We start from the raw sequence: 25,653 nt of genomic DNA, 5'->3' as shown, positions 1-25,653 counted from the left end.
CTTTTGACAGATGAGGAAACTGAGACATGTTTAGAGAAGTCAGGTGTCTTATTGGATGTTTTTGTCTTTTTATAGTCATGTTATTTAGCTCTAAAACTTCAGTGATATTAATACCCATCAGGAATGATGAAACCAATCCATACACTTTTGCCAGAAGTCCTATTTTAAGCTTTCTCTGTACCAAAGGCTGCCACACATTAGTGTCCTCCAACCAACCATCAAGATACAAATTATATTTCCTGTGTGCCCAATGGATGTGATGCCAGAAGAAAAAAACATGGAGTTACCGGCACTTTTTTTTTCTGTCCCTTCCATATCATTGGATGTTCAGTTTGCCTGAAAAAATGATGCCAATAAAGGGAAGCATTCAGTGTTCTGACACAGCTTGCAGCATTCAGCTGCAGAATTCCTCCTGGACTTGAGATTATGACTGAGTAGGTTAAGGAAGGAGGTGGAAGCCTGGGATCCTAAGAACCCAGGTATCATACTTGTTTTTTCCAAGAGGTGGAACCATACCTGCTCTCCGCCCACCTTCCATTCTCTCTGCAAAAGCAAGAAGGGAGCTAAGGGGGGACAGTGGGCGTGGTTACAGCCAGGCTGTTCCTTATGGGGGCAGAGTCTTGCGGCTGTGGGCGTGGCCCCGGGCCCGGCTTCCCGGCGGCAGTTGGCTTCGGGGGCGGGGCCGGGCCGAGGCTTCCTGTCTGCGCTTGCGGAATCGCAGTTTGACCCCGGAAGTGCCGGCGCTGTGGGAACTGTCATCGTGGACCGCGGCGGCTGTGGCGGCGGCTGTACAGCGCCGGCAGTGGAGCCGCCGAGGTGAGTGCGTGGCTGGGCCCTGCCGGATGTGGGGCATCGGGCCTGGGAAGGGCCGCAGCCGTGCCTTACGCGGCCTTGGGCCTCCCTGCCTACACGGCAGGGCCAAGGGTTACGCTGCCCCCGGGGCCGCGAGTCGCCCCGTTCCTCCTACCCCTCCACCGACCCCCGCCCAATTAGGCCGCCAGAGCTTAGAGTCTCGGATTCGAGGATCGGCCCGAGAGTGACCTTGGCCTTGGACGAGTCACGATCCTCCCACTTCACCCCGAGCTTCAGTTTCCTCAACGTTCATTAATTCGTTCAGCAAATATGTGTCCAGCGCCTTCTGTGTGCCGGGCACAGATGTAGGCACTGGGGATGCAAACAGAGCAAGACAGACAAGGCTCCCGCCCTCATGGAGCTTACAGTCTAATGGGCAGAGACAGTCAACGACAAATACATGCGCTAGGTAATTAAAGATATGACAGTAACTAGGGTAGTGAATACTTTAGATAGGGCAGTCTGGTAAGGTCTCTGAGAAGAGTAATATTGAATTGAGACCAGAAGGGTGAAGACAGAAACTGAGGCAGCAGTATCCCTGGGGATGCTCCCAGGACTTATTGAAATTGGTCAATATGGGGCCCTTTCCTAATTTGTGGCATCTACTGCCCTGCTTGGCACTGAGGATGCATTGGTGGGGCACAGATATCATCATGATCATTGTCCTTATTCTTTTGGAACTTAGAGTCCAGTCGTTGCCTAGTTAATTTCTACTCATACTTGAGATCAAAACTTCCTTGACATCCTCTCTCCCTCAAGTTAGTTCTCTCCGTTAAATGCTGTTATAGTCCCAAGGGCCTTACCTGCATAGCATACTCACGGTGTTGAGTTTTACGTATTTGTATGGCTGTCTGGTTCACATCTGTCTTAACCATCAAGACTGTAAACTCTATGAATGGCAGAATCAGGTCTGTTACTTGCCCGCCTTAGGATTCTCCAGGCAGGCTTCCGTGCCTGGCACATAGTGGGTACTCAAAAACTCTTTGAATGGCCTATTAACACAGTTAATTAACACAGTTTTTGCTCTCCAGTGGTTCATAGAAGGCCTCTCCTGCACCAGGTTATTATCTTCTCTTTCTGATGGTGTCTCTCCTCTACTTAAATGACGCCTCACTGCCTTCAAATGAAAGGCCAAAATCTTCAGCATAGCATTTGAGGCTCTTTTTAAAATGGCTCCATCTTTCCTATCCAACCTCTTCTCTCCACTTCTGTCACCCCCTCTCTGACCTTGTGTTTTCAGCCATCCCAAATGTCTCCCTCTTCCTTCAGAGCCACAGGCTCTGAGCCTTTACTCATGCTTGCTCTTTGCTTGGAATGTCCTTCCTTTTCATCTTTTCCTCCTATCCTTCAACAGCCAGGTTGTAAGTCATCTTCTCTGTGACATCCTTCCTTTCTCTGCTCTGCTTGTTCTGGAAATTTCCAGTTACAGCTCTAACTACACGGAATGATAGTCATTTACATGCCCAGGATCCAGAATGTATTCAGTTAGTGTTTGTCGAGTAACTGAGGAAGCCCAAAATGCTCTGCTTATGATTGGGACTTGAATAATAACAACAAGTGAACTTTACTGGTGCTTATTATGTGCCAAGTACTATCCTGATAACTTAGTGCTGGTTACTTCTCATATCAACCCTGAGAGCTTATGAGATGATGTGCTGTTATCATCCCGATTTTACAGGTGAGGAAATCAAGGCTTAGAGAAGTTAAGGAACTGTCTCAAGGTCTCAACATGGGTAGGATGGAGCCAGGATTTGAACCCAGGCTGTAGAACTATAAACCTCTCTTTCAACCATCACACCAGCCTGGGTCTGAACAGGCACTGGCTTGTAGGAGTAGATTTCTTCCAAAAGCAGGTGCTGTCTCTACCTGTCTAGGCCTGAACTATGGGGCCTAGAATTATAAGGGTGGAGAGCCGCCTCCTCATTATGACTCTTTCCCCACCTTAGGTCCCCACACTGGATACTCCCACTACTGACTTTGGAAGGTGAGTATGGAAAGGACTGGGCTTGTGACTTCTGCACTGGTGAGCTGACCACTGATGTTTCCAGCTGCCCTCCCAGCATCGCTGAGGGGTTAGGAAAGAAGTATTTTTAACATATTCAGCACAAGAGACCCAGGTGCCCAGGCACAAGAGCTGGGCTTCAGTTTCAACTTGGCCACTCATGTATTTACCTGAGCAAATCAGGGCCCCTCTTTGGACATCTGAGCATAATAATCCTTGTCGTTCTTATCTGGGTTATTGCAAAAGGCTAGTAAGATAGTAACTTGATTAGAAGTAATGTATATACAACAGATGGTGTTATCTACATTTTGCAAAGGTGAAAGATGAAAGCTCAGACACGGGGACCATGTATCTGATCCACTATCCACTGCGATCCTAGAGCTGGAACAAGCCTCGAGGACTAGACAGACTGGACCTCTCTCTTTGCATCCCATGTGAAGATGGATATCTTCACAGTCTTTAAAGCAGCCGCTGAACCAAGGTTCCTCATATACCAAGCTGCTTCCTACCTCCTTACCTTTGCTCCTGCCGTTTCCTCTGCCTGGGACACCCTTCTTCCCTGGCCATTCTCCACTCTCAAGACTCAACTCAGGCTCTCCTGAGCCTTCAGGCACTCCTCTAGAAATGCTTCTCCGACAGCCACAGCCCCCACCAGCTCAAGTGCACTAGACTCAGTACAGTGAATGGTTAAGAGCCAGCCTGCTTCACCAGCCACTAACTCTGAGACCTAGGGCAAGTTTCTTATCTTCTCCAAGCCTCTGTTACCTTATTGATAAAATGAAGGTAATAATAGTACCAACCTTAGAGTTGTTACAAGCATTAATACATGTAAAGCAACTTAAGGTGTATAAAGCGAGTTCATGCTGAGAAAAGCACTGAGAAGAGCACCAGCACATGAGAAGCATGCTTCCGCTGCTGCTATTGTCATTATTATTATTGGATCAGAAGCTCCCCCAGGGCAGAGACCCTGCTTTATCAGTCTGTCTTCATAACACCAGGACCAGGCCTAATATCTGAGATCTGGGACTCCAGTAACTCATGGCTGACCATGCCCCTCAGCTCCTCTGTGAGGGGTCAGGAGGTGATGATTTCCTCATCCCAGCCTTGATATGTCTTCATGTCGTCATTGAGACTGTGCTGGCCTTTTGTGGCATGTCTGAGGCCTGCGTCACTTCTGTACCATGATTCAGCCAATGCGCATGTCTTTCCGCAGGTCAGGCCAAGTTGTATTGAGAAAAGAGCATTGGATGGGAAGACAGGAGATGTGGTGTCCGCTGCTCACTGACTCTGAGGCCAGTTTGTGCCTCTCTAGAAAGGAGCTCGCTCTGGCAGTTTTCTGTGAATTCTGTTGACCTCCCTGGTCCTCCTGTTTATCCGTGTCCTTCTTTCCTGAAGCTTAGAAAGGTTGTAAACTCTTAACTCCCTCTGCAAGTGAAGAAAGGCCCATGGCTCCAACCCCCAAAAGACTTAAAATCTGGTTAGAGTGGTAAGAAAAGTATCCTCATATTCAGTTGTTCATGAAATATTGGATGAAGCCACGTCTGTATCAAGCCTGTGCTTGTCACAGGAAAGGTAGCAAGAGAAGGAGAGCCCAGGTACTGTCTTCACAGAGTTCACAGGCCAAGGAGGGCACAGACCTGGAGCCATAATAAAGATAATCTAGGTACTTTTAGCCAGTACTTCTCAAATTGGGTGGGAATATTTCAGGAGTCACCTGGGGAGTGTTTTCCTCCTCAGCTGATAACTGCTGCTTTAGGCAAAAAAGTCACTTTGGTCTAGATTAGTAGGTACAGGAACCAGGCCTTTGAAGCCTTTGAGGCCAGAGACTGAAGCTTCTCTCCTGGCTCTGGGATCAGCCCCAAAGCAGGCCTCTGCCCCCAGGAGCCTCTGTGTCTGCTGTCTTCTTCCCATCCATATTCCTTTCAGGAGGGTCAATGCAGCACAATGCCATCTCTGCCCCTGGACCAACTCCAGATCACCCACAAGGACCTGAAGACAGGGAAGCTGAGGACTTCACCAGCGCTGGTGAGCCGGTGCCTTGAGGCCGTTCAGCCTGATATTATCATTCTTGCAATTTCAGAAGCAAAAAGTAAATTCCTTCTTTATCTGTTCTAAAATGACCCAAGGGCCACAGTCTGTAATTCAGTAGTCGGGACGCTATTAGGTCCTTCCAGGCCCATCGTAGAAGTTTCCTTTCCGAGCAGCTTGAATTTGAGTGGTATTTTCCATGTCACCACCCCACACCTTGCCTGCAAAGCATTTCATTTTGAATCAAAGTCTGATGGCAGTTCTGACTCAGCCTGAGCTGGCTAGCAGTGGGGCTGGCCCAAAGCTGGGTCTGGGGATTGGACCCTGTGGGAGGTGCTCAGGTTTCGGATGGGCCTTTTTCAGAGCTGTACCAGCTGCTATCCACTTTAGCGGGGCACACTGATTTCAGAGGTCAGTTCTGAGCGGACTGAGAAGCGCCACACACAGACCTGGCAGGGCTTGTGAGACTGAAAATTAAGGAGGCTGTGAGCATGCCGATTACCAGCTGTGGGGAGAGATTAGAGCCTCAGAGAGGTGCCAGGGTGCTGGAGAAGGAGACAGACGCGGGGACTGGAGTCCCCATACCCCCTTGCTCTTTTCCCAAGAATATGAGCTTACTTGAACAAGGTGGGAGGAAGTATTTTCTGGGAGCTTGAGTAAAATTGTGGGAAACAAGAGCTTGGTGTTTTATTTCCTGCTTTCTGGATGGCTTCCTATTATTTCCTAACTACTCTCTAATAATAGTACTTAATATTTATAGAGGGTGGCTCAGTGGTTAAGAATTCCCTGGTGGCTCAGTGGTTAAGAATCCGCCTGCCAATGCAGGGGACACGGGTTCGAGCCCTGGTCCGGGAAGATCTCACATGCCGCAGAGTAACTAAGCCCGTGTGCCACAACTACTGAGCCTGTGCTCTAGAGCCCGTGAGCCACAACTGCTGAGCCCAAGCGCCTAGAGCCTGTGCTCCACAACAAGAGAAGCCACTGCAATGAGAAGCCCGTGCACCGTAACAAAGAGGAGCCCCTGCTCGCCGCAACTAGAGAAAGCCCATGTGCAGCAACGAAGACCCAATGTAGCCATAAATTTTAAAAAAATAAAAAAAAAATAAAATGTATAGAGCACTCGCTCTGGGCCAAACCTTTCACCTGGATTATCTCATGTAAGCCGGACCACAGCCCTCTGAGTAGGCATTTTGGTTGTCCCCATTTTACAGATGAGGAAACTAAAAGTTCAGGGTCATAAAACTGGAAAATGAGGGGAGCCAGGATGGGAACACAGCTAGGCTGCCCCTAGAGCCCATACCCTTAACCTTTCTGCTATAAAGCCTCTTGTTTCTTTTTTATAACTTTTTTTTTAAATTGAAGTAGAGTTGATGTCCAACATTATATGTTTCAGGTGTATAATATAGTGATTCACAATTTTAAAGGTTATATTCCATTTATAGTTATTATAAAATGTTGGCTGTGTTCCCTGTGTTGTGCAATATATCCTTGTATTCATAATCTTTTTATGTAAGGGGGTTATTGATCAGAAAATTGAGAACTGTTCTGTCCAATATGTTAGCTGTTCACCACGTGTGGTGGTTGAGCTCTTGAAATTGTGGCTAGTTCAACTGAGGAACTGGATTTTTAATTTAGTTTTAGTTCATTTAAGTTAAAATAGTCCCATGTGGTGAGAGCCTACTGTATTGGCCAGCACGGACCAGGTCTAGAGCAGTTCCGTCACTGCAGAGGTTCTGTTGGTCGGCGCTGGTGGAGATGGGTTCCTTGGGTCTGATTTCCCACCTCAGTCCTTCCCCGTGTACTGGACACCTGGGCTGCTAGACTGTGGGCTCCGTGGGAACAGAGACTGGGCCCTTCCCTTTGTTCTGGTTTTCCAGTGCCAGGCACATAGTAGCTCTCAGGAGACATTCAGTAAATGAGTCAAGGACCCTAGCCATGCTTTGTGACAGGCACTGGAGCTACAAAGAGAAAAGACGTGGTTCCTGCCCTTGAGGGGAGAAAGCAGACTGGTAGTTCTCTGCAGCATGATCAGGATATGAGGGAAGGAAGTCCAGGCTGCTGATCCAGACCAGCGGGGTGTATGGGTTTGGGGAGGTCTTAGGGTGGTGGGAGAGCACACACTGCCAGGGACCCCTTCCAGAAAGAGGGGGATCCTGAACTGGGTATTGAAGGGTGAATAGGCACTAGCCGGGCAGAGCAATGGGAGGAGGGTGGACCTGGCAGGAGGACCTGAGTCTATTGGCCTGGGCTCCTGAGAGCCTGACTCCTACACCAACCACCTGGGGTGGAAGCAGAGTTAAGGAGCCCGTCTTTGTGTTTAATGTCACACAGACTTGGCCCTGTGACTTTGGGCAAGTTACTTAACGTCTCTAAGCCTCAGGATCCAAAACAGGGTAACAGTAGAACCAGCCTTGCGGGGGTGGCTGTGAGGATTAAATGAGATGCCTGTGAATTAGCAGTGAACCTAGGACATAGTGAGCACTCAATGAAGACGGTGATGACAGCTGTGACGGTGACAGCGGCATTATGAATGGGGTGTAGGGTGGGAAGAGGGACGAGCTAAGGAAGACAGCTGCTTGATTGAGGAGCAGTCTTTTGGCTGTGCTGCAGGCCACCAGAAGCTCCTGAAAGATTGTCCTCAGAGATGTACCTGCCCTGTATTTGTCTCTTTAGTCCCAACTTGGGAGAAGAAGATCTCCAGCAAAGGGACAGCCATCATGCTGCCTCTGCAGAGTGATAGCTGAAGCTAATGTTTATTGAGTAGTTACCGTGCAGATGCACATACTTACTATTGAAGATCCAAAAGAAATCAAGTCTTGGGCCAAAGTGGGTGAATGGGCTCTTGAGAAAGACAAGACTCATATAAGTGGAGCATTTGGAGAACAGTCCAAAATAGTTTCTTATCAGGATAAACAGAGCAGAAGTTTGAGGGGCAGAGAATGTTCAGAAAGCTTCATGCAGCAATGGGACCTAAGCCAGGCCTGAAGGGTAGAAGATACAGTTGGAGCCTGCTGCTCCTTGCCCTGGAATCTTCCATGCCCCCTACTCATTTTTTTTTTTTTTTTTCTTTTTCGGCTGCACCATTCGGCATGTGGGATCTTAGTTCCCTGACCAGGGATCGAATCCATGCCCCCTGCATTGGGAGCATGGAGTCTTAACCACTGGACCGCCAGGGAAATCCCCAATGGCCCCTACTCTTGAGCGTGGCATTGAAGGTCCTTCAGAGACCCTGGCAGGATCTGGTCCTTCATTACCTCCATGCATTCCTTTGTTCAATCAGCAAATGTACATGGAGAGTCTGCTCAATGCCAGGCACTGTTCTAGGGGTTGGGACTGCTGTGGTGAGCAAAACTCAGACTCTCTCCAGAGACCTGCAGGGTAGTGGGGGAGAAGGAGAAGGCAGGCCCTCCCTTTTATATCACTTTATTGAGGTATCATTGGAGAACAATAAACTGCATGTATTTATCTAAAGTATGCGATTTGATTGGTTTTGACATCTGCATACACCCATGAAACCATCACCATAATCAAGATAATGAACATTTCTGGACTTCCATGGTGGTCCAGTGGTTAAGACTCTGCACTTCCACTGCAGGGGGCACGGGTTCTATCCCTTGTACCCCTGGTCGGGGAAGTTCCGCACGCTGTGTGGTGTGGCCAGAAAAAAAAAAAGATAATGAACATTTCTACTACTCCCGAAAGTGTCCTCGTGCCCCCCCCTATAATCTATCCCTTCCTCTGTTCCCTTCCACAGCAACCACGGATCAGCAAGCACTTCTGATACAGTTTAACAAGTGCTACAGTCGGGGAAGCACAGAGTGCAGGTGTTGGGGAGCCCAGGTGAAACCCATAACCTAGTCAGGGTGGGACTTGGGAGACTTCCTGGAGGAGGTGAGGTCAGAGCTGGGGTGAGAAGGATGAGCAGTGAGACCAGGGTGACACGTGGTACCTTAGGTCATTTAGTAGGTCTGCAGTGTCAGGTTTGGTTCAAATCCTGCCTCAATTGCTTCCTTAGCCCTGTGACCTTGGCAAAGTTCCTGAATCTGACTGAGTCTTGGTTTCCTCCTCTGTAAAATGGGGAGAATACTGTCTCCTTTTGAAATAGTTGTTGTAGGTAAAAAAGAAATGGGCTGGGGGACAGGCCTACTCAGCAGCCCGCACAAGGCAGGTCCTCCGTGAGTGATGGCTTTTATTATCCTTCCAGCATCTCTCCCTCCAAATCCATCTCCCACCGCCTGGTGCAATCTGTGCCCCCCCCTTTTTTTTTTAAATGGCCCATTATTATGCTTCCATAAAAATACTGTGTTTTCCACCTAAAAATCCTTCTCATCGTCCAAGGGCCAGCTCAGATGCTGCCGGCCCTGGGAAGCGGCCCCTCGTCCTCCAGGCGCAGTTAATCACCTGTTGCCCTCTCACAGTCCCTCTTCCGGGTTTGAGCTGTCTGTGTTGTGCTCATTTGATAGCTTAGATGTGCATCTTCCCCTCTGCAGAGTGGGCTCTGGAAGCACACGGATGCCTTTCTTCATGTGCGCAGCAGGGTGCCAGTAAATGTGTAGGATTGTAGGGAGGAAGACTCTCAGGGGTGTGTGTATGTGTGTGTCTGTTGGGCAAGTGGGGTGAGTAGCCTGGCCTGAGAAGTGACCTAAGAGGTGAGATGTCAACAGACAAAGGCAGGAGGGGAACTCAAAAACCAAGGAGGTGAAATTAGGGCCTAGAGAGTAGTTTTGAACTTGTTTCAGGCAGCAGGATTCCTTTTGTATAAATTCTGATTTAAATGGGAGGGGTCCTGAAGACCCACCTGGCAGGTGACCCCCAAGGAATCCTGCAGGACTCAGAGACTCCACAGTTTGCAAACTTGCGTTAGGCAGTTGGGAGGTGTAGGTGGTTCTCGAGGAGACTGACCAATCAGCTGTGGTTTCCTGTCCCCCCTCGACTGACAGACCTGGAAGTGGGTGGATTGTGGTTGATAATAGCTGAGACGCAGCCCAGCCTTCTTCCTGTTCTCACCTCCCCCCCACCCCAAGAGAAAGCAGCCCTTATGTAGTCAGAGGAGAAAACTGAGCTCATCCTCTCCTCTTTATGGTGAACAAAGTAAGATTTGTTCATGGCAAGGTAAGGGTTGCAAGAGAGAGCTTGTGATGCTAAGCTGAGACCTGCAATTACCTGATTAGCATCTTTTAAAAAAAATTGAGGTTTTTTTTCTGATTATACGATATAGCACAATGATATGTACAGTATACTGTTTGTGTCAGAAAGATGAAAATGGGTCCAAACAATGCCTCATATGGGCACATTTTAATGTAAATACTTAGAAAAGGTCTGTGAGGATGCTCAGGGAATGGTGAGGGGTTACCTCTGGGTTGACACAGGGGCTGGGGGTATGGGCCAGGCAACTCACCTTTCTGTACTATTGTGAGTTTTTGAAAGAAAGGATGCTCAATGCCTCACTTGTATGATTTAAAAAATAATTTTAAAAATAATACATGTTCTTTTTTTTAATGGGAAAATATAGTCAAGTCATAATCCCTTCCACTAGAGATAGCCAGTGTTAGCTTTGGGGGGTTGCCCCCCCCACACACTTTAAAAAAAAATCTGTACCAGTGTGTGAATGTGTTAAATATGTGTACTTTTTTTTTTTTACTCCCCAAACTGGTTTTATAAAATAGAGAGGTTTGTGTCCTGCTTTTTCTTCCCTTAACCTTTCCCCATGTCATTAAATATTCTCCAAAAAACATGGTATTTAATGCCCGCCTGGTGTTCCCTGGCTGCAACCAAGCCCCCTTTGTCAGAGACACTCAGTTCTTTATGCTTGAGGGTCACCGGTTGGAACAGCCCAGTGTTGTCATTGCTGTGGGTTGGCAAATGGGCCCTCACTGACTAACCTCTGCCACGTTAACACGTGGTTTTTGGATCCGTAGCACCCCGAGCAGAAGGCAGACCGGTATTTTGTGTTATACAAACCGCCCCCTAAAGACAACATTCCCGCCCTAGTGGAGGAGTACCTGGAACGCGCCACCTTCGTAGCCAATGACCTCGACTGGCTCCTGGCCCTGCCTCACGATAAATTCTGGTGCCAGGTAACATTCTATCAAAATTCACGCTAAGACAAAGCACATGACATGCCATTGGTTGGGTGCTGTTGTTTTCCTCTCCCAGAAGATGCTTTTTTTCTCTCCTTCTTACACTGGATCCTTAACAGCAAATTGTGGTTTGGATTGCTCTGACTTGTATCACAGTCTTAGTGATGTTTACACAACGCCTTCCAACACGTCATTTTTAGAAACTCGTGTTTAGCCCTCGGCTCATTTATACCTCTTCGGTCCCTTGGGGTTGGAGTGTTTGCCACAGACCAGGGCTGATGGGCCGTGAGCCCTGCACAGTCCACCCACACGCCCTTGGGCCTCAGTGACGAGCCCTTGCTGTCCTCTGTCGCCTGGTTTAGGTTGTCTTCGACGAGACTCTGCAGAAGTGCCTGGACTCCTACCTGCACTATGTCCCCCGAAAGTTTGACGAGTGGGTGGCCCCGGCCCCTGAGGTCGTTGACATGGAGAAGCGCCTCCACCGAAGTGTTTTTCTCACCTTCCTTCGCATGTCCACTCACAAGGAATCCAAAGTAAGCCCCGGATCCCGTGACAGGTCACCACCGCCACCTGACACCTCTGTGCCAGGCTCTCAGCCCTGGGAAGGAAGGCTCTGGAAGTATCATGTTTCCTCTGTCTCCCCTCTGCTTTTATTCCCACCATTGGGGAAGAAATCTGTGCCACCTCCCTTATCCTCTAAGTCACCGGGTCGCCTGCGTTACACCCAATGTTTTCATCAATGGGGAACCGAGGGCCCTGTGCCAGGTGGCGCGTGACTGTGCCCTCCTTGTGCGTCAGAGGGTGAAAACATTGATTCTGAGTTTTTAGAGGAACTCGTATGTGCTTTTTAAAAACCTTTACTTTTTTCCCCCTGATTTTAAAAATAATAATGCTGTCTCTAAACAACTCAAACATAACAGAAATATTTTGTAGATAATGAAAGTCATCCACAAAATTTCCTCCCCTCAAAATGACCACTGTCAAGGTGCATGTTCCTTCAGGAAACTTTTTTCCTTTCAATGTGTGTGTGTGTGCGCGCGCATATTTATTTTAAAAATAGTATCTTGCTTTTTTGTTTTTTTAACTTGTTACATGGAAATTTTCAAATATACACAAAAGTATAATGACTCCCACGTACCCATTACCTGGGTTCAACAGGTATAGACATCTTGTTTGCTCCTTCCCCCTGAGTTTTCTGTTTTTCTTGGAGTATTTTAAACAATCCCAGACATCTTGGTGATTTACACATAGATATTTTAGAATGATTCCCCGGCTGATAGTTTTATAGTGAGCTTTTGCTTCTGTTTACCTTAAGATGAAGTGTGACCACTGCTCCAGGTCAGTCCACGAGGCTCGGACATATCCGCGGTGTGGACAGAGCTTCTTCTGTTAGCCAGGTCCCTGCTGATGGACCTGAAGATTGTTTCTTGTGAGCTTGCTATTACCCTGCAATGCACAGTTTTTGGAAAGTCTCTCATCCTTCCTGCACTGTTCCTTAGGATCACTTCATTTCCCCCTCTGCTTTTGGAGAAATCCTCTACAACAACTTCCTGTTTGACATCCCAAAGATCCTAGACCTCTGCGTGCTCTTTGGAAAAGGCAACTCCCCGCTGCTGCAGAAGATGATAGGTGAGTAGGGCCTGTGGCCTGGGGGCGGCAGGTTGGGGGGGGCACAGAGATGGCCCCCACATTCCAAAGGCGGGCACCCGGATGAGCACAGGGGGATTCAGAGCAGCAGCAGTGGGTGGTACTTGGAAATGTCTTAGTGGACATGTGTGTCAACCCTGAAAGAAGTGACTAAGTGGCGGTGGGGGAGTGGAGACAAAAATGGGCATTGGGGCTTCCCTGGTGGCGCAGTGGTTGAGAGTCCGCCTGCCGATGCAGGGGACATGGGTTCGTGCCCCGGTCTGGGGGGATCCCACATGCCGCAGAGCGGCTGGGCCCGTGAGCCATGGCCGCTGAGCCTGTGCGTCCGGAGCCTGTGCTCCGCAACGGGAGAGGCCACAGCAGGGAGAGGCCCGCGTACCACAAAAAAAAAAAAAAAAAAAAAAAAAAAATTGGGCATCACGCAGCTGCTCCAGGATCTTGGAGTCCTAGCATTAGGCCATGTGTCAAACAGTCGAAGGAGTCGGGGAGTTTGCTTCGGCAATGAGAGTAAGAATGGTGGCGACAGCTAACAGGTATTTGAGTGCTCACTGGCGACTCTGCCGACGCTCCTCATATATCATCTCAGTTGATCCAGTCGCCCTGTGATGTCAGTAGTGTCATCATCCCCATTTACAGTTAAGGAAACTGAGGTTAAATGTAAGGGACTTGCCTGAGAGGCCATGACTAATGAGTGGCCAGGCTGGGATTTATGTCACTTGGGCCTGACTCTCAAGCTCTCGCCCTTGGCCACTCCCTGCCTCAGGGGTGATGAGGCTGCCTCAGAAATGTCGAGATTTGCGTTGCTGCTGAGAACAGATGGGGGCAGAGTTCAGGGAGGACCCTTTGGGGTTGTGAAGGGAACAGACATCAGCAGTTGGATCCCACCAGGAGGCCATGGGTTGGAAGGTTCACTCAGAGGCGGAAGCTTTGTTGGGAAGTTACAGAGGGAACAGTGCCGCAGTGGACTCGTCTTTGAATAGCCACTCATGGCATTGGACTGGCACGGAGAGCTACTCACCCTGGACACCCCTGTCAGCACTCCTCACCCTGAGATTGTAGGATAGAGACTTCCAAATGCCCAGTTACCGAGCTCAGTTATCCCTAGAAATGTCTTCTTCCCTTCCTTCCTACCTCCCCCCTGCAATAATAAAGGTAATATATGTTAATTTAGAAAATTTTGAAAGAATATAAAGTGTAAAGAAACAGGAAAGCAATTACTAAATTCCTGCAACCAGAGACAATGATTTGGTGATTATTCCCTTCTAGTCTTTTCTCTCTGTATTTTTTTTAAAACAGAGCATAATGTGTATGAAATTTCACATCCAGCTTTTTCATTGGAACGACCTCTGGTTTCTCATTCAAATCTAATTATTGCCTGATCATCAGTTAATTTCTTTTATTTTCCCCAGGAAAGACCCTTAATAATTATACTCTAGCAGAGGTTGCGGTGAGTGCACACAAGCAGGCACGATTAGTTAGAGAAACAATTATTAGGCTGGTTTGGTTGGAGTGGAGCATTCTGGGAGGGCAGCGCAGGAGCCAGGGGAAGAAGCTGGGACCAGATCAAGGAGGGCTCCACGCCAGGCTTTGGCACTTGGGGAGCAGTATTGCTTGGTGGCTAAGAAGGCAGGTTCTAGAGTTGAACTGGCCAATCCACAGCTCTAGTCCCGGCTGTGTCACCTTGACCAAGTCAGTTAGCCACCCTAAGCCTGAGTTTTTTCACTTGAAGAAAGGGAAGACCAACTTGTAGGATGGTTGTGGGGATTAAATATGAGGTGGTACTCAGCACAGAGCCTGACACATTACAGGCACTTGGTAAGTGCGAGCTCTTACTGTGACGAGGCTGTGGGAGCCTCTAGGAGCTTGGAGCATCTAGGAGCTTGGAGCAGGCCGGGGAGCCATCTGGCGACAAGGTTAATCTGGCAGCATGCAGGTGGGGAGGGTGGTGACGGGAGCCCATGGAGGGGGCCAGGGCTTCAGCGTGGGTTTGAAGGTGAGAGCCTGCTTGGGCTGCTGGGGCAGAAAAGGACACATCTGGGAGTAAAGCGGGGCTTAGTGAGGTCAGCTGGAGGGAGGAGTCTTAACGAATCTGGAGAAAACGTGAGGTGGGGGAGCAGGTTGTAAGTAGAGGCAAGGGCAGCATTAGGTCCGTGGGCTGTAGACGGCTGTGAGGGTCCAGGCAGAGATGCTGTCTGGCCGCATTTCCAGACAAGCGAGGGTGGTGTGAGAGAGCTCCGCCTGTTGCCAGGGTTCCTAATCTTTTGGGTCACTGACTCCTTTGAGAATCAGATGAAAGCTTGTCTCCAGGAAAACATACCCCCTCATAGAGTTTGAGCTGTTTTAGATATTCTCATCCCCAGATTGGGAACCCTAAATTGGCTTATTAAGGAGAGCCCTTTCTTTGGCTCACAGAGGCTGGTTCACAGAAAAGAGGGCAGGATCAGGTATCAGGAGCCCCTTCATATTGTGTGTGTGTGTCTGTCTATCTGCCTCTCCGTCTGCAGGCCCCTTCTCCACACCCTTCAACACGCGCGTGCACGCGCACACACACACACACACACACACACACACTAGCTCTCTTTCCAACCCTTGAGCAGAAGACACGAGACACAGCAAGGGGCAGCCTCCACTTTCTCCACCACAGAAGCTCTTGAGCAAAGCAGATCAGCTGGAAGAGGGTTGACAAAGGAGACAAGGGGGGAGCAAGGGAACTGGCCAACTGTCCTTTGGGCAGAAGCCCAGTCCTTGCCCTGTCCCTGCCTCCTCCTTTTTTTTCAACCTTAAGGCTGGTGTTGTGAATCAGCAAGTGTAATTGTGAAAGCAGGGCCCTTCAGTTAGACTCTCTTGGAGCTGCTTTGCCAGAGCAGGAGTATATGAGGCCTTGGCCCTGTGGAGGACAGCACTGATCTCTTTGGCAATACCTTGCATCCACCCTGGGTTTCTGAACTACTTCAGTCTGAGAAGGGATATTTCAAGGGAAGCCATTGCTGTCCCTTCTTTTTTAATTATTTCTTTAAGAGATCAAAGTCAGATCTTCAATGTCATTGGAATCAGATAAAGGAGAAGAAGGAGACTCCAAAGACCGCAAGGGTAGATTGTGAAATGTGATCTGTTTTGATGCTTATAAAATATCCCTGTTACTCAGGCCTAAGCATGGAAAGGATTATGGAAGAGTGCCTCCCCCTCTTCCCGGTGGTCCAGGAGTGGTGAGGACCACTGTGTGACCTGGGAATTATGGGAGGAGACCTGCTCCTGATGCCTGGGTCAGGAGACTCTGCCTGGAGAGGGTGACATCTGCCTTATGGTGGACTTAGCTCTGGGAGGTCACTGCAGTCAGAGGGAGGGGACAGGGCTCATTGTGTGAGGTTGAGGATGGTGTGAGGGAAGAATGCAATTCGAGGGTTGGGAAGAGGGTGGCCGGAGATGCCAGCAGAAGCCAGATCTTACAGGCCCTTCGTGCCGTGGTCAGGAGTTCAAACTTGCCCTTGAGGATATTGCTAGGAGGGTTTTATGAGGAAGAGCAGAGGTTGGTGGGGAGACAGCGCAGTCACTCCCCGCCTGTCAGGAGCAGGTGGGCACAGATGGTCAGGGAGTACCTTCCCAGGTTGAGGGGTCAGATGGGAGGTGCTGAGGAAGCTCCTGCTGGTGAAACTCAGTTTTCTGGAATCGAGGAATGAAGCGGCCTCCAGGAAGGTGTATACACAAAGTCCAGCCACCTAGTGACTTGCTTACTCACCCAGCCCCATGTGGCCTTTGATCTCATTCATTTTCAAATCCTCCAGGATAGGGTGAGGGCTGCAGGGTTATCATTAAGGCAACCGAGGACAGACCTGCCCAAAGACAGAGGACACCTAGAGGTCAGAGCACCCTGACAGTCAGCCAGCCTTAGGTCCTGGGATTGTAGTGGGATGAGGAACCCAGGCTCTTCTTAAGGGCTGGGGCATTTTGCATCATCATGTCCCCTAGCTAGCTGTGATCCTCCTTCCCTCCCCCCTTCCCCCACCCATTTGGGCAGCCAGGACACTTGGTTTCTGTTCCAGTTACCATATGCTCTAACCTCCGCACTCACAGCAGCAGCACTTGGAGGATAGTGAACACTTGGGGAGGGGCTTCATTTTATAGGAATAAGTGCAAATGTGTGGTAAATCTATCTCCAGGTCCCGGCAGGCCTCTCACCTTGGAGTAGGGATTAGTATGGCTAGCAGATTCAAAAGCAGAGGGTAAGAGAATTTCTAGAGAAATTTCTCCCTAGAATCTCCTCACATTACTAGAGGCGTGGCCTGGCAAGACTCCTGGATCGTAGCACCCAGGTTTCTTGAGCAGAGTGATCCTGTCTCCTAATTTTCCTGGATGACTAGCTCCTATTTACAAAGCCAGTGCTGTCATACAAAGGACAGTGCCCAAGTGTGATCATTCCCTGGGGATGGCAGGGTGAGCTGGTTTGACCAGGGAGGGTCTTTTACGTAATTTGCTGGGCAGAGGTGCTTAAAAGGTTAACTTGTACTGAGCAAGGTCCCTCCCTCACCCTGGGGAAGTTTCTAGGCTGGGCCAAAGCTCTGTGCCAGCGGGGCCCAGGGCCAGGACTGCTTTAGTGCAGGCAGGCTTAGGAAAGAGGAGAAAGGTCACAGAACATGCTGGCAACCATTTGTACTGCGTCCTCTCCACTCCTACTGTCTTTCCCCAATTCCTACCTTTCTCTTCTCTTTTCAGGAAACATCTTTCTCCAACAGCCAAGTTATTACAATGACCTGGATGAAACCATGCCCACCATCCTTCAGGTACTGACTGACTCTCAGCCCTGCCCAGGGGCGGCAGAGACCTCCTCCTACCTGCTGATGTTTCTCAACTTTCCTGGAAGAGTCGGGGAGAAATCCCCCCCCACCCGCCACCCCAGATACACCTCCAGACTGTCTCTTTGTTGCACCCCTCACCTCGCTCCTTTGAATTCATCCTTTCCTCTCTTGAACAGGACTGAAGTCTAAGGGCTGTCCAGCACTCATACAGAAAGAGCTTGGGGTGCATTTTGTGTTGTTTGTCAACAGCCATCTACCTCTAAGGATACCCCTGTACGTTTCTCAAATCAGATGAAATAATGTTCATTGTAGAAAATTTGGAAAATTTTAAAAAAAGAAAAAAAAAACAGAAAGAGGAAGATTAATCTCCCTCCGTAATCCCACCACCAAGAGATAACCACTGTTGACAGTAACTCTTAGAATTTTACATGCTAGCATACTTAGAATATAGCACAATCAGTTAAACACTTACATGATTTTATGATGGGCTCTGTTTTCCCCTCACTGTTGATTTGTCTTTTATTTCAATATAGTTCCCATAAATCGCCATCTCCAGGGGATCCAAAAACATATGTTACTGACTGTAACTCTTAAATATTCATCACCATACACTTGTCCAGTCTATCCAGGTAATATCCACAGGATTTACATACATTTTGTCATTTTAATCCTCACCACAATCCTGCAAGAAGGATGCCCCCATTATTCCACTTTGACACAGATTCCACTCTGACCCCGCTCTCTGAGAAGGTCACTGTCTCAGCTGGTGTCCCAGGAACGCTGGCATATATTTAAAGATTCCGAGGCAGTTTTCGGATCACCAGTCCCTCGCTGCAGGGTGGGGGTCCTAGCTGCTGGCTCGACGGGATGTGGGAGAGTCATCTATTGTGTTTCACAGGTCTTCAGCAATATCCTCCAGCACTGTGGTTTGCAAGGGGACGGGGCCTGCGCCACACCCCAGAAGCTTGAGGAGAGGGGCCGGCTGACCCCCAGCGACATGCCTCTCCTGGTGAGGTTGCCCTTCAGCCCAGCTTCTTTCTGGCCAGTAGAAGGCCCAGCAGCTTCTTCCCCTGCTCACAGCCCTTTACCCCAACCCCACCGGCAGCTGTTCCTGTCACACAGGTATAGAGCGTTTCAGCAGGCCTTCTCTTTTCACTGGGAGCTTCATTTAAGGAGTAGCAGAGGGAACAGGATGGAGGTTTAGTCTTCACATAGTTCAGGTGGACAGGTTCCTTGGTGCGTTATTCATTGAGCCTTTCATCCACCGCGCTGATTTGCGCGGAGGAGCCCCTAGCACGTGCCAGGCCCCAGGCTGGGCTGTGAAGGTGAAGCAGTGAGCAGAAGCAGACATGGCGCCTGCTCTCATGGAACTCAGAATCTAATGGGGATGACAGACGGGAGGTAAATGTTTAAGGAGCCTGGACGTGCGTCTGGCCCTGTGTTAAGCACCAAAGTTAGAGGAGGAACGAAGCAGCTGTGAGCTGCCCTCCTGGAGCTTGCGATCTCGTGGGAGAACAGGCCTTAAACAAGTGTTTCAGAAAAGGGCACACCGAGTGCTGTGGGAGCAGGGCATGTTACCCCTCTGAACCGCAGAGAAGTCTCTACAGATAAGTCTCCTCATCTGTAAAATGGAGATCCCAGCCTGCTTGTTAGCGTCATCGTGAGAATCAGAGAAGCCTATGAGGACGCACTCCCTGTTCTGTACAGGTGCTTCAAACTCTAAGGAAAGTGGGGTGGGCTATTCTTGTCCTCACTGGGATGTACTTTCTGTGTGGGACCTCAGGCACTGTCTTCAGATTCAGGGACGGGTTCTCCTTCAACTTCCAAGAGAGAATCGTATGAGCCCAGGGGACCTCCCTAGCGGTCCAGTGGTTAAGACTTTGCCTTCCAGTGCAGGGGGTGCGTGTTCGATCCCTGGTTGGGGACCTAAGATCCCACATATGCCTTGCGGCCAAAAAACCAAGACAAAGCAGAAGCAATATTGTAACAAATTCAATAAAGACTTTTAAAATGGTGCACATCAAAAAATATATATATATTTAATTTAAAAAAAAGAGAGAGAGAGAGAGAATCGTATTAGCCCAGAGCTAGAAGTCACCCTAGAGATCCCCAGCTGTGCATCTGTTGGAACTACAGTAGCAAGACCCGAGCTCCCCAGATCGTGCTTCTAGAGATGGACAAGCCAGTCTTTGCCCGGGACCTCCAGCGTTCACCTGCCTGTTGGGGACCCCTGGCTTTGTCAGCTTTGTCTCAGACCCTCTACAGAGCTGTCCCTGGGGGCGGAAGAGAATAATGCAGTGTTTTCCTTTGGCGACAGGAATTAAAGGACATCGTTCTCTACCTTTGTGATACCTGCACCACACTCTGGGCCTTTCTGGATATCTTCCCTTTGGCTTGCCCAACCTTCCAGAAACACGACTTCTGTTACAGGTACAGAGGTAGTTCTGGCTGTTGAAGTCGAGGTTGGAGTTCACATCTTCGTTCAGCAAGTATTTATTGGGTGCTTAGGATGCACCAGGCCCTCTTCCAGCTCCTGCCTGTGTGGAGGCTGCATTTGAGAAGCACTGCTAGTTGGGGCTAAGAACAGGGGAGGGAAGGAAGAAAAACACCAACCCAAGAGTCGGGCAGTTTCAATTCAGTCCCATTTTGTTTCAGAGCCCCTGTCACAGGCAGTCACAGGGAGTGAGAGATGATAAGGAGCGGGCTGAGGACTTCAGCCTCCAGCCCAGGGAAGAGCACACGTGAGGACGTGAGCAGATGTGCGCCCGTGTGGCGCCAGCTGTTGGGGCCGAATTATGAACACAGACGAGGGAGCAAAGTTCTATCTGGTGAAATAAGAGAAGGTTTCAGGGCGACCCTTAAATGAGGTCTTAAGAATGAACAGCAACCTTCCAGGCAGAGAAAGGTTTCCATGGTCGGAAGGGCATTCAGGCTGGCAGAGTGAAGCCTGTGGAGGCCCAGCGTGTGTTCCGGGGAGAACAGGGGAGTGGAGTGTGACACGAAGGGCGGGTGTGGGCGTGGGGAGCAGGCGACAACCAGAGACGGCTCCAGGGAAGTCAGACTTGGTTTGATGAGTGCTGGCAGGGAGTGGGGCCTTTATTGTGCAGGCAGGAGGGAGGCCCTGGAGGCTTTTATCCAAAGAACTCATAGAAAGATCCTGCTGTGATGAAGAAAGATACCAAGGGGGATACCGGGGTGGGGAGGGAGACCCTGTTTGCCCACTTAGTACCGTGGGCATCTGTTCCGTGTGCGGTGAGAAGGGGGTGCGCGGGGGGTGGGCTGGTAACTGGCACACTGCCTGGCAATGGCAGAAGGTTGGGGTGGGCTGCCCTGTTCTCAGTGGCCTCTGGCTGTTCTTGCCAGGCGTCTCTCCCCACCGTTCGCAGGAGCTTCTGGGAGCTGCCCAGCCCCGTCCACCCAGCCCTCTGTGCATTCGGTCATTTGCTCATTTTGTTTCAACAAAACATTTATCTAGCCCTGGCATGTGCCAGAGATGGCAGCTTGGTGCCCTGAGCCCGCCTGGATCTCCTCAGCTCCTGAAAATCAGACATGAGGATTGATCGGCCTCCCGGAGAACGTTAGAATAAAGCACTGATCCATACTTTCCCCAGAAGGAAGGGGTTAGGATGGGACTCTTAAAAATGTTGTCACAGTTTTTAAAAGGTATCTTTTCTCATGGTAAATGTGACAAATGCTTGTAGGAACTTTGGGAAATCCCCAAAGGTAGGAAATGAAAATCACTATGAGAGATCATGCTGTTCTTAGACTTATTTTACTCACCATAAGCATTTTCCCATTTTGTGAAAGCATCTTCCCAAACATGGCACAGATGGCTTTGGAAAGGGTCTTTGGAGATGGGAGGGTCATTTCTGGAAGAGCTGACTTTCCTGCGAGGTACCCGCGTGGCAGGGGAGCAGCTCCACCCATCTCAAGATGAGGAGGAAGAAAAGAAAACACTCTTGACTGAGAGTGACCCTGCCTTTGGCAAATGACACTGCCTCTGACCCACAAACAGCCTGGGGCTGGCTCAGCCTGTTCCAACTGTGCTGGAGGCCAGGAACACCCACTGAGCGAAGCAGCCTCTCAGTCCCAGAGGGCTCTGGTCAAGGGGCTACCTCCCCAAACAGCCCTCTAGCTAATCTCTCTCAGAACAACCTTCTCCACCCTCCTCTCTTTCTGTCCTTTAATTCTGTGAATGAATAATACATTCACATGGTTCAAAACTCAAAAAGTATAAAATACACATTGAAAAGCCTTCCTCTCCCCCTTCCCCAGTTCTGTTCCTCACACACAAGCATTGTGTTAGTTTTTTTTGTGGAATTTTCCAGAGATATGCATATAAATATGCACATATAAGCAAATATACACATTATAAATCTCCTGCCCTCTTTTTAATATTTAATATACTGGCATATTATGAGGACTGTATGTACTGTTTGCATTTTACTTTTAAATTTAATGTACATCTGTGCATAAAGCACCTTCAGTCTTTAGTATGACTGGGTAGAATTCCATTGTGTGGGACACCAGCCCCCAGAGATTTAGGTTTTTTCCAACTGTTTGCTATTACAAAAAAATTGCCGTAAAGAATAACTTTGCACACAGGTCATTATGTACCTCTTTACAAGTATATCTGAGAAATAAATTCCTAGAAGTAGAGTTGTGGGAACAAATGGTATATGCATTTAAAATTTTCACAGATCTCACCAAATCACCCTCTATAGGGGTTGTTTCAGTTAACCCTCCCACCAGCAGTGTATCCTGGCAACGCCTGACTCTGCTTGAGCCAAACTACCCTCTCTCTCGTCTTCTGGGTGCCATGCTGTGGGCCTCGAAAGGCCTGCCTCTTTGGGCCTGCTTACCCTCTGCTACGCACAGCACTGCACGAGGAAAAAGTTGTCAGCAGCCAGCCGATTGACAGACAGATATTTACAGGGTGCCTGCTGCAGATTCAGCACTGTCCTAGGCACGTCAGCTGCATTTCTGGCTTTGGGAAGCTTAAGATGTTCAGAGATAGAATTACACCCCAGAAGAGAGGTAGCTGCATTTTAAGTTGTAAAAACACGATCTTCTGAGTACTGTGCATCCAGTTCCGGGGAGGAGTAATCACAGGGGTGAGCGTGATCAGGAAGCGTGTGGCTGGGATGAAGAGTTTCTGTTTTCGCTTTTGTTGAAATTTTTATTGGAATATAGTTGATTTACAATGTTGTGTTAGTTTCAGGTGTACAGCAAAGTGAATCAGTTATACACATATATATATATATATATATATATATATATATATATCTCCATTCATTTTCAGATTCTTTTCCCATATATCAATAGGTTGCTACAGAATTTTTTTTTTCTTTATTTATTTTTGGCTGCATTGGGTCTTCGTTGATGTGTGCGGGCTTCCTCTAGTTGTGGCGAGCGGGGGCTACTCTTCGTTGGTGCGCGGGCTTCTCATTGCAGTGGCTTCTCTTGTTGTGGAGCACAGGTTCTAGGCGCGCGGGCTTCAGTAGTTGTGGCTCGTAGGCTCTAGAGCGCAGGCTCAGTAGTTGTGGCGCACAGGCTTAGTTGCTCTGCGGCATGTGGGATCTTCCCAGACCAGGGATCGAACCCCTGTCCCCTGCATTGGCAGACAGATTCTTATCCACTGCGCCACCAGGGAAGCCCTGTTACAGAACATTGAGTAGAGCTCCCTGTGCTATACAGTAGGTTCTTATTAGTTATCTATTTTATATATAGTAGTGTGTCTATGTTAATCCCAATCTCCTAATTTAGGGGATGGAGAGTTTAAATCTGAGTTGAGAAAGGGTGGCTGTGAGGTTGCTGAGGTGAGAAGCAGGGTTGGCTATACTGTGCCAGGTACAGATGTACCAGAGAGGAGTTACACTTTGACGTCATAGGAGGTAGGGAGCTGCCGGCAGTTTTTGAGCAAGAAAAAAGTCACCTTGTATTTGTTTCTCAAACCCCAGTGAGTCCTGGGTGGCCTTCTCATTGCTCTGTTAGAATGAGCCTATCTGGGCCTTGGTTTCCCATATGAATGGGGGAAGTAGCTCCAGGGCACTTCCCATGAGGCTCTTCCTAGGACCAGCCACTGTGGGACAATCTGGGGTGAACTTCAGGAAGAGCCAGGGTGGTCCCGAGAGAAAACTGTGGTGACAACTTGGGAGCAAGAAATAGGCCTTCCCACTCCCTTGAGTTTGCTTTGCTTTTTCTAATGAAGTGTGATATTTGTGAGCTAATCCAGCCTTTTACCCATGTGTGCCACCACAGGCTAGCTTCCTTTTACGAAATAGCAGTTCCCGAACTGGAGTCTGCAATTAAGAAGAGGAGGCTTGAAGATAGCAAGTGAGGCGGGGACAAAACTAAGAGTATTGTTGTGGGAGAGAGAAGCCCCAGCTCGGGCCCTGCCCTCCGTGGGCCTTGGCATCCCCATCTCTAAGCAAGGCGGTGGGACCAAGGACCATGCGGATTTGGCTGGTGCCTCCCTACCTAATGGCCTCCCGGCCTCGGTATTGAAGCCTTTTCCCTTCAGCTGTTGCTCCAAGCTCTTATTGACCTGCTGGTTCCTGACCCCCTGTTTGAGCTGAGAAGTGGCCCTGGAACCAGCCGGCCTCTCAGAGCCTGTAGCCTTTTGCCAACTGCTGTCAACAGCGAACTGTGAGGCTTTCCCAGCCCCTGGGGGCGGGGGCAGGGGTTGGGGGGCAAGGGGCACCTGCAAATGCTGGAAAGAAGTTCCCTCAGTGCCTTTTTTGCCTCTCAAATCTACTTTTTTCTCTGTGGCCTTCAAAGGCTGCTGGGTGACCTGTGGCAGAGGCTCTCCCATTCCAGGAAGAAGCTACTGGAGATTTTTCACATCCTCCTGAACCAGATCTGCCTTCTTCCAGTCCTAGAAAACAGGTAAACACTCGGGAGCCACTGCCCCACCCAGGGGGAAGAGCCCCCTCCCCAAGCCCAGCAGAGGCATTTCCCTCACTTCATCTTGTCCCTCCCCTGCTCCAGGGTTGCTGAGCAAAGATGGGAAACTGAGAAAAATGCCTCTTTCCTCCAACTGGCTGGAGGCCTGGCAGAGGGGTGGGGTGAGCGGGCGAGGAAGGGAGCTGCAGATTGTCTGCATGGAATGAGCTCATCTTGCCTGTGTCCTGTTCCAGCTGTGACAACATTCAGGGCTTCATTGAAGAGTTCCTTCAGATCTTCAGCTCCTTGCTGCAGGAGAAGAGGTGAGCGTGTGGCTGAGTTAGGACGGGCCCGTGGCACTCCCACCAGCCCCAGGAGACCTTAAGTAATAGAGCCCCTGCCATGTGCTCACCACAGTCTAAGCTTCTGGGATTTGTGGTTGGGCAGCAGACACGGGGAGTGGCCCGCAGCAAACCAGCCCCTGTGGCTCCAGCCCTGTCTTCCCCGACACCCTCTCCCCACCACCCCCGCTGCGCTCTCTCTGGCAGGTTCCTCCGGGACTATGATGCGCTCTTCCCCGTGGCCGATGACATCAGCCTGTTGCAGCAGGCCTCGTCAGCCTTGTATCCTTCCACTGCAGCCCCTGGGACGGGCCTGACCTGACCGGGTCAGACCCACAGGAGTGGAGGGACATTTGGCCCCAGAACACACGGCCAGCCTGCCCTAGACGCCCGCCGAGGCCCCGGCCCCAGTCTCTGGAGGAGATGACTGCTCTGATCCTTGGGGCAAATACAGCCCTACTTACCCTAGTCTTTGCTGAGCATCTGGACCTGTGTGACCAAGATGTACTCAGCCCTGCCCATCACTGCAGGATGAGAGATAGATAATTAAATAACCAGTTAGAGTGTCATATGGGAGAAATTCAGAGTCAGGGGAAACCCAGTGGAGCTTGGGGTGGGGGTGTCACACGGAAGTGAAATCCAAGTTGAGAACAGCGCAAGGAAGAGGAGGTAGCCAAACCCTGAATTAAGTGTTCCCAGGGGACAGCGGACAGAGCAGGCCTGTCTGAGGAGCCCACAGATGTTGTGTGCAGATTGCAGAGGGCTGAGGGGAAGGGGTCTAGCAGGAGGGGGTTTAGGCCATGGCAGATGAGCTGGGGCTGGGCAGACCTGCATGGCCCAGGGATGGCCCTCACTGAGAAGTTTGGGGTCAGCCCTGCAAGTGCTGGGGAGCCATGGAAGGGTGTGAAGCAGAGGGTGACATTGTCAGTTTCATACTTTGGCTGGTGGGGGGTTGGGTTAGAAGTAGAGTGAGGGGGTCTAGGGCAACTCCCCAGCGTCTGGCTTGGCAATACCCAGGGTAGTGG

The 25,653-nt window shown here is 49.7% G+C and overlaps 1 protein-coding gene across 6 annotated transcripts in view; it reads left to right on the top strand.

The window, feature by feature from the left end:
• The first annotated feature begins 611 nt into the window (after positions 1 to 611).
• Positions 612 to 25,653, top strand: part of ASCC2 (activating signal cointegrator 1 complex subunit 2) — a 40,196-nt gene continuing 15,154 nt past the window's right edge. Inside the window, exons 1-14 of one of the 6 annotated variants that reach the window (XM_081251643.1) lie at positions 707 to 816; positions 2,799 to 2,836; positions 3,171 to 3,335; positions 4,781 to 4,879; positions 10,874 to 10,959; positions 11,325 to 11,495; positions 12,462 to 12,591; positions 17,320 to 17,387; positions 18,301 to 18,411; positions 19,720 to 19,832; positions 23,664 to 23,738; positions 24,183 to 24,290; positions 24,542 to 24,610; positions 24,836 to 24,910. In XM_081251643.1, the coding sequence (XP_081107769.1) occupies positions 4,789 to 4,879; positions 10,874 to 10,959; positions 11,325 to 11,495; positions 12,462 to 12,591; positions 17,320 to 17,387; positions 18,301 to 18,411; positions 19,720 to 19,832; positions 23,664 to 23,738; positions 24,183 to 24,290; positions 24,542 to 24,610; positions 24,836 to 24,910 (1,097 nt within the window). In that variant the 5' untranslated portion in view covers positions 707 to 816; positions 2,799 to 2,836; positions 3,171 to 3,335; positions 4,781 to 4,788. Of the gene's footprint in view, positions 817 to 2,798; positions 2,837 to 3,170; positions 3,336 to 4,780; positions 4,880 to 10,800; positions 10,960 to 11,324; positions 11,496 to 12,461; positions 12,592 to 17,319; positions 17,388 to 18,300; positions 18,412 to 19,719; positions 19,833 to 23,663; positions 23,739 to 24,182; positions 24,291 to 24,541; positions 24,611 to 24,835; positions 24,911 to 25,653 lie in introns of all 6 variants that reach the window. The other 5 variants (XM_081251642.1, XM_081251641.1, XM_081251645.1 and 2 more) reach the window with 5 other exon arrangements.

Source organism: Mesoplodon bidens (assembly GCF_964165515.1).
Source record: "Mesoplodon bidens genome assembly, chromosome: 13".
In the NCBI taxonomy this organism is placed as follows: domain Eukaryota; kingdom Metazoa; phylum Chordata; class Mammalia; order Artiodactyla; family Ziphiidae; genus Mesoplodon; species Mesoplodon bidens.
This window is presented reverse-complemented; position numbering and strand designations above follow the sequence as displayed.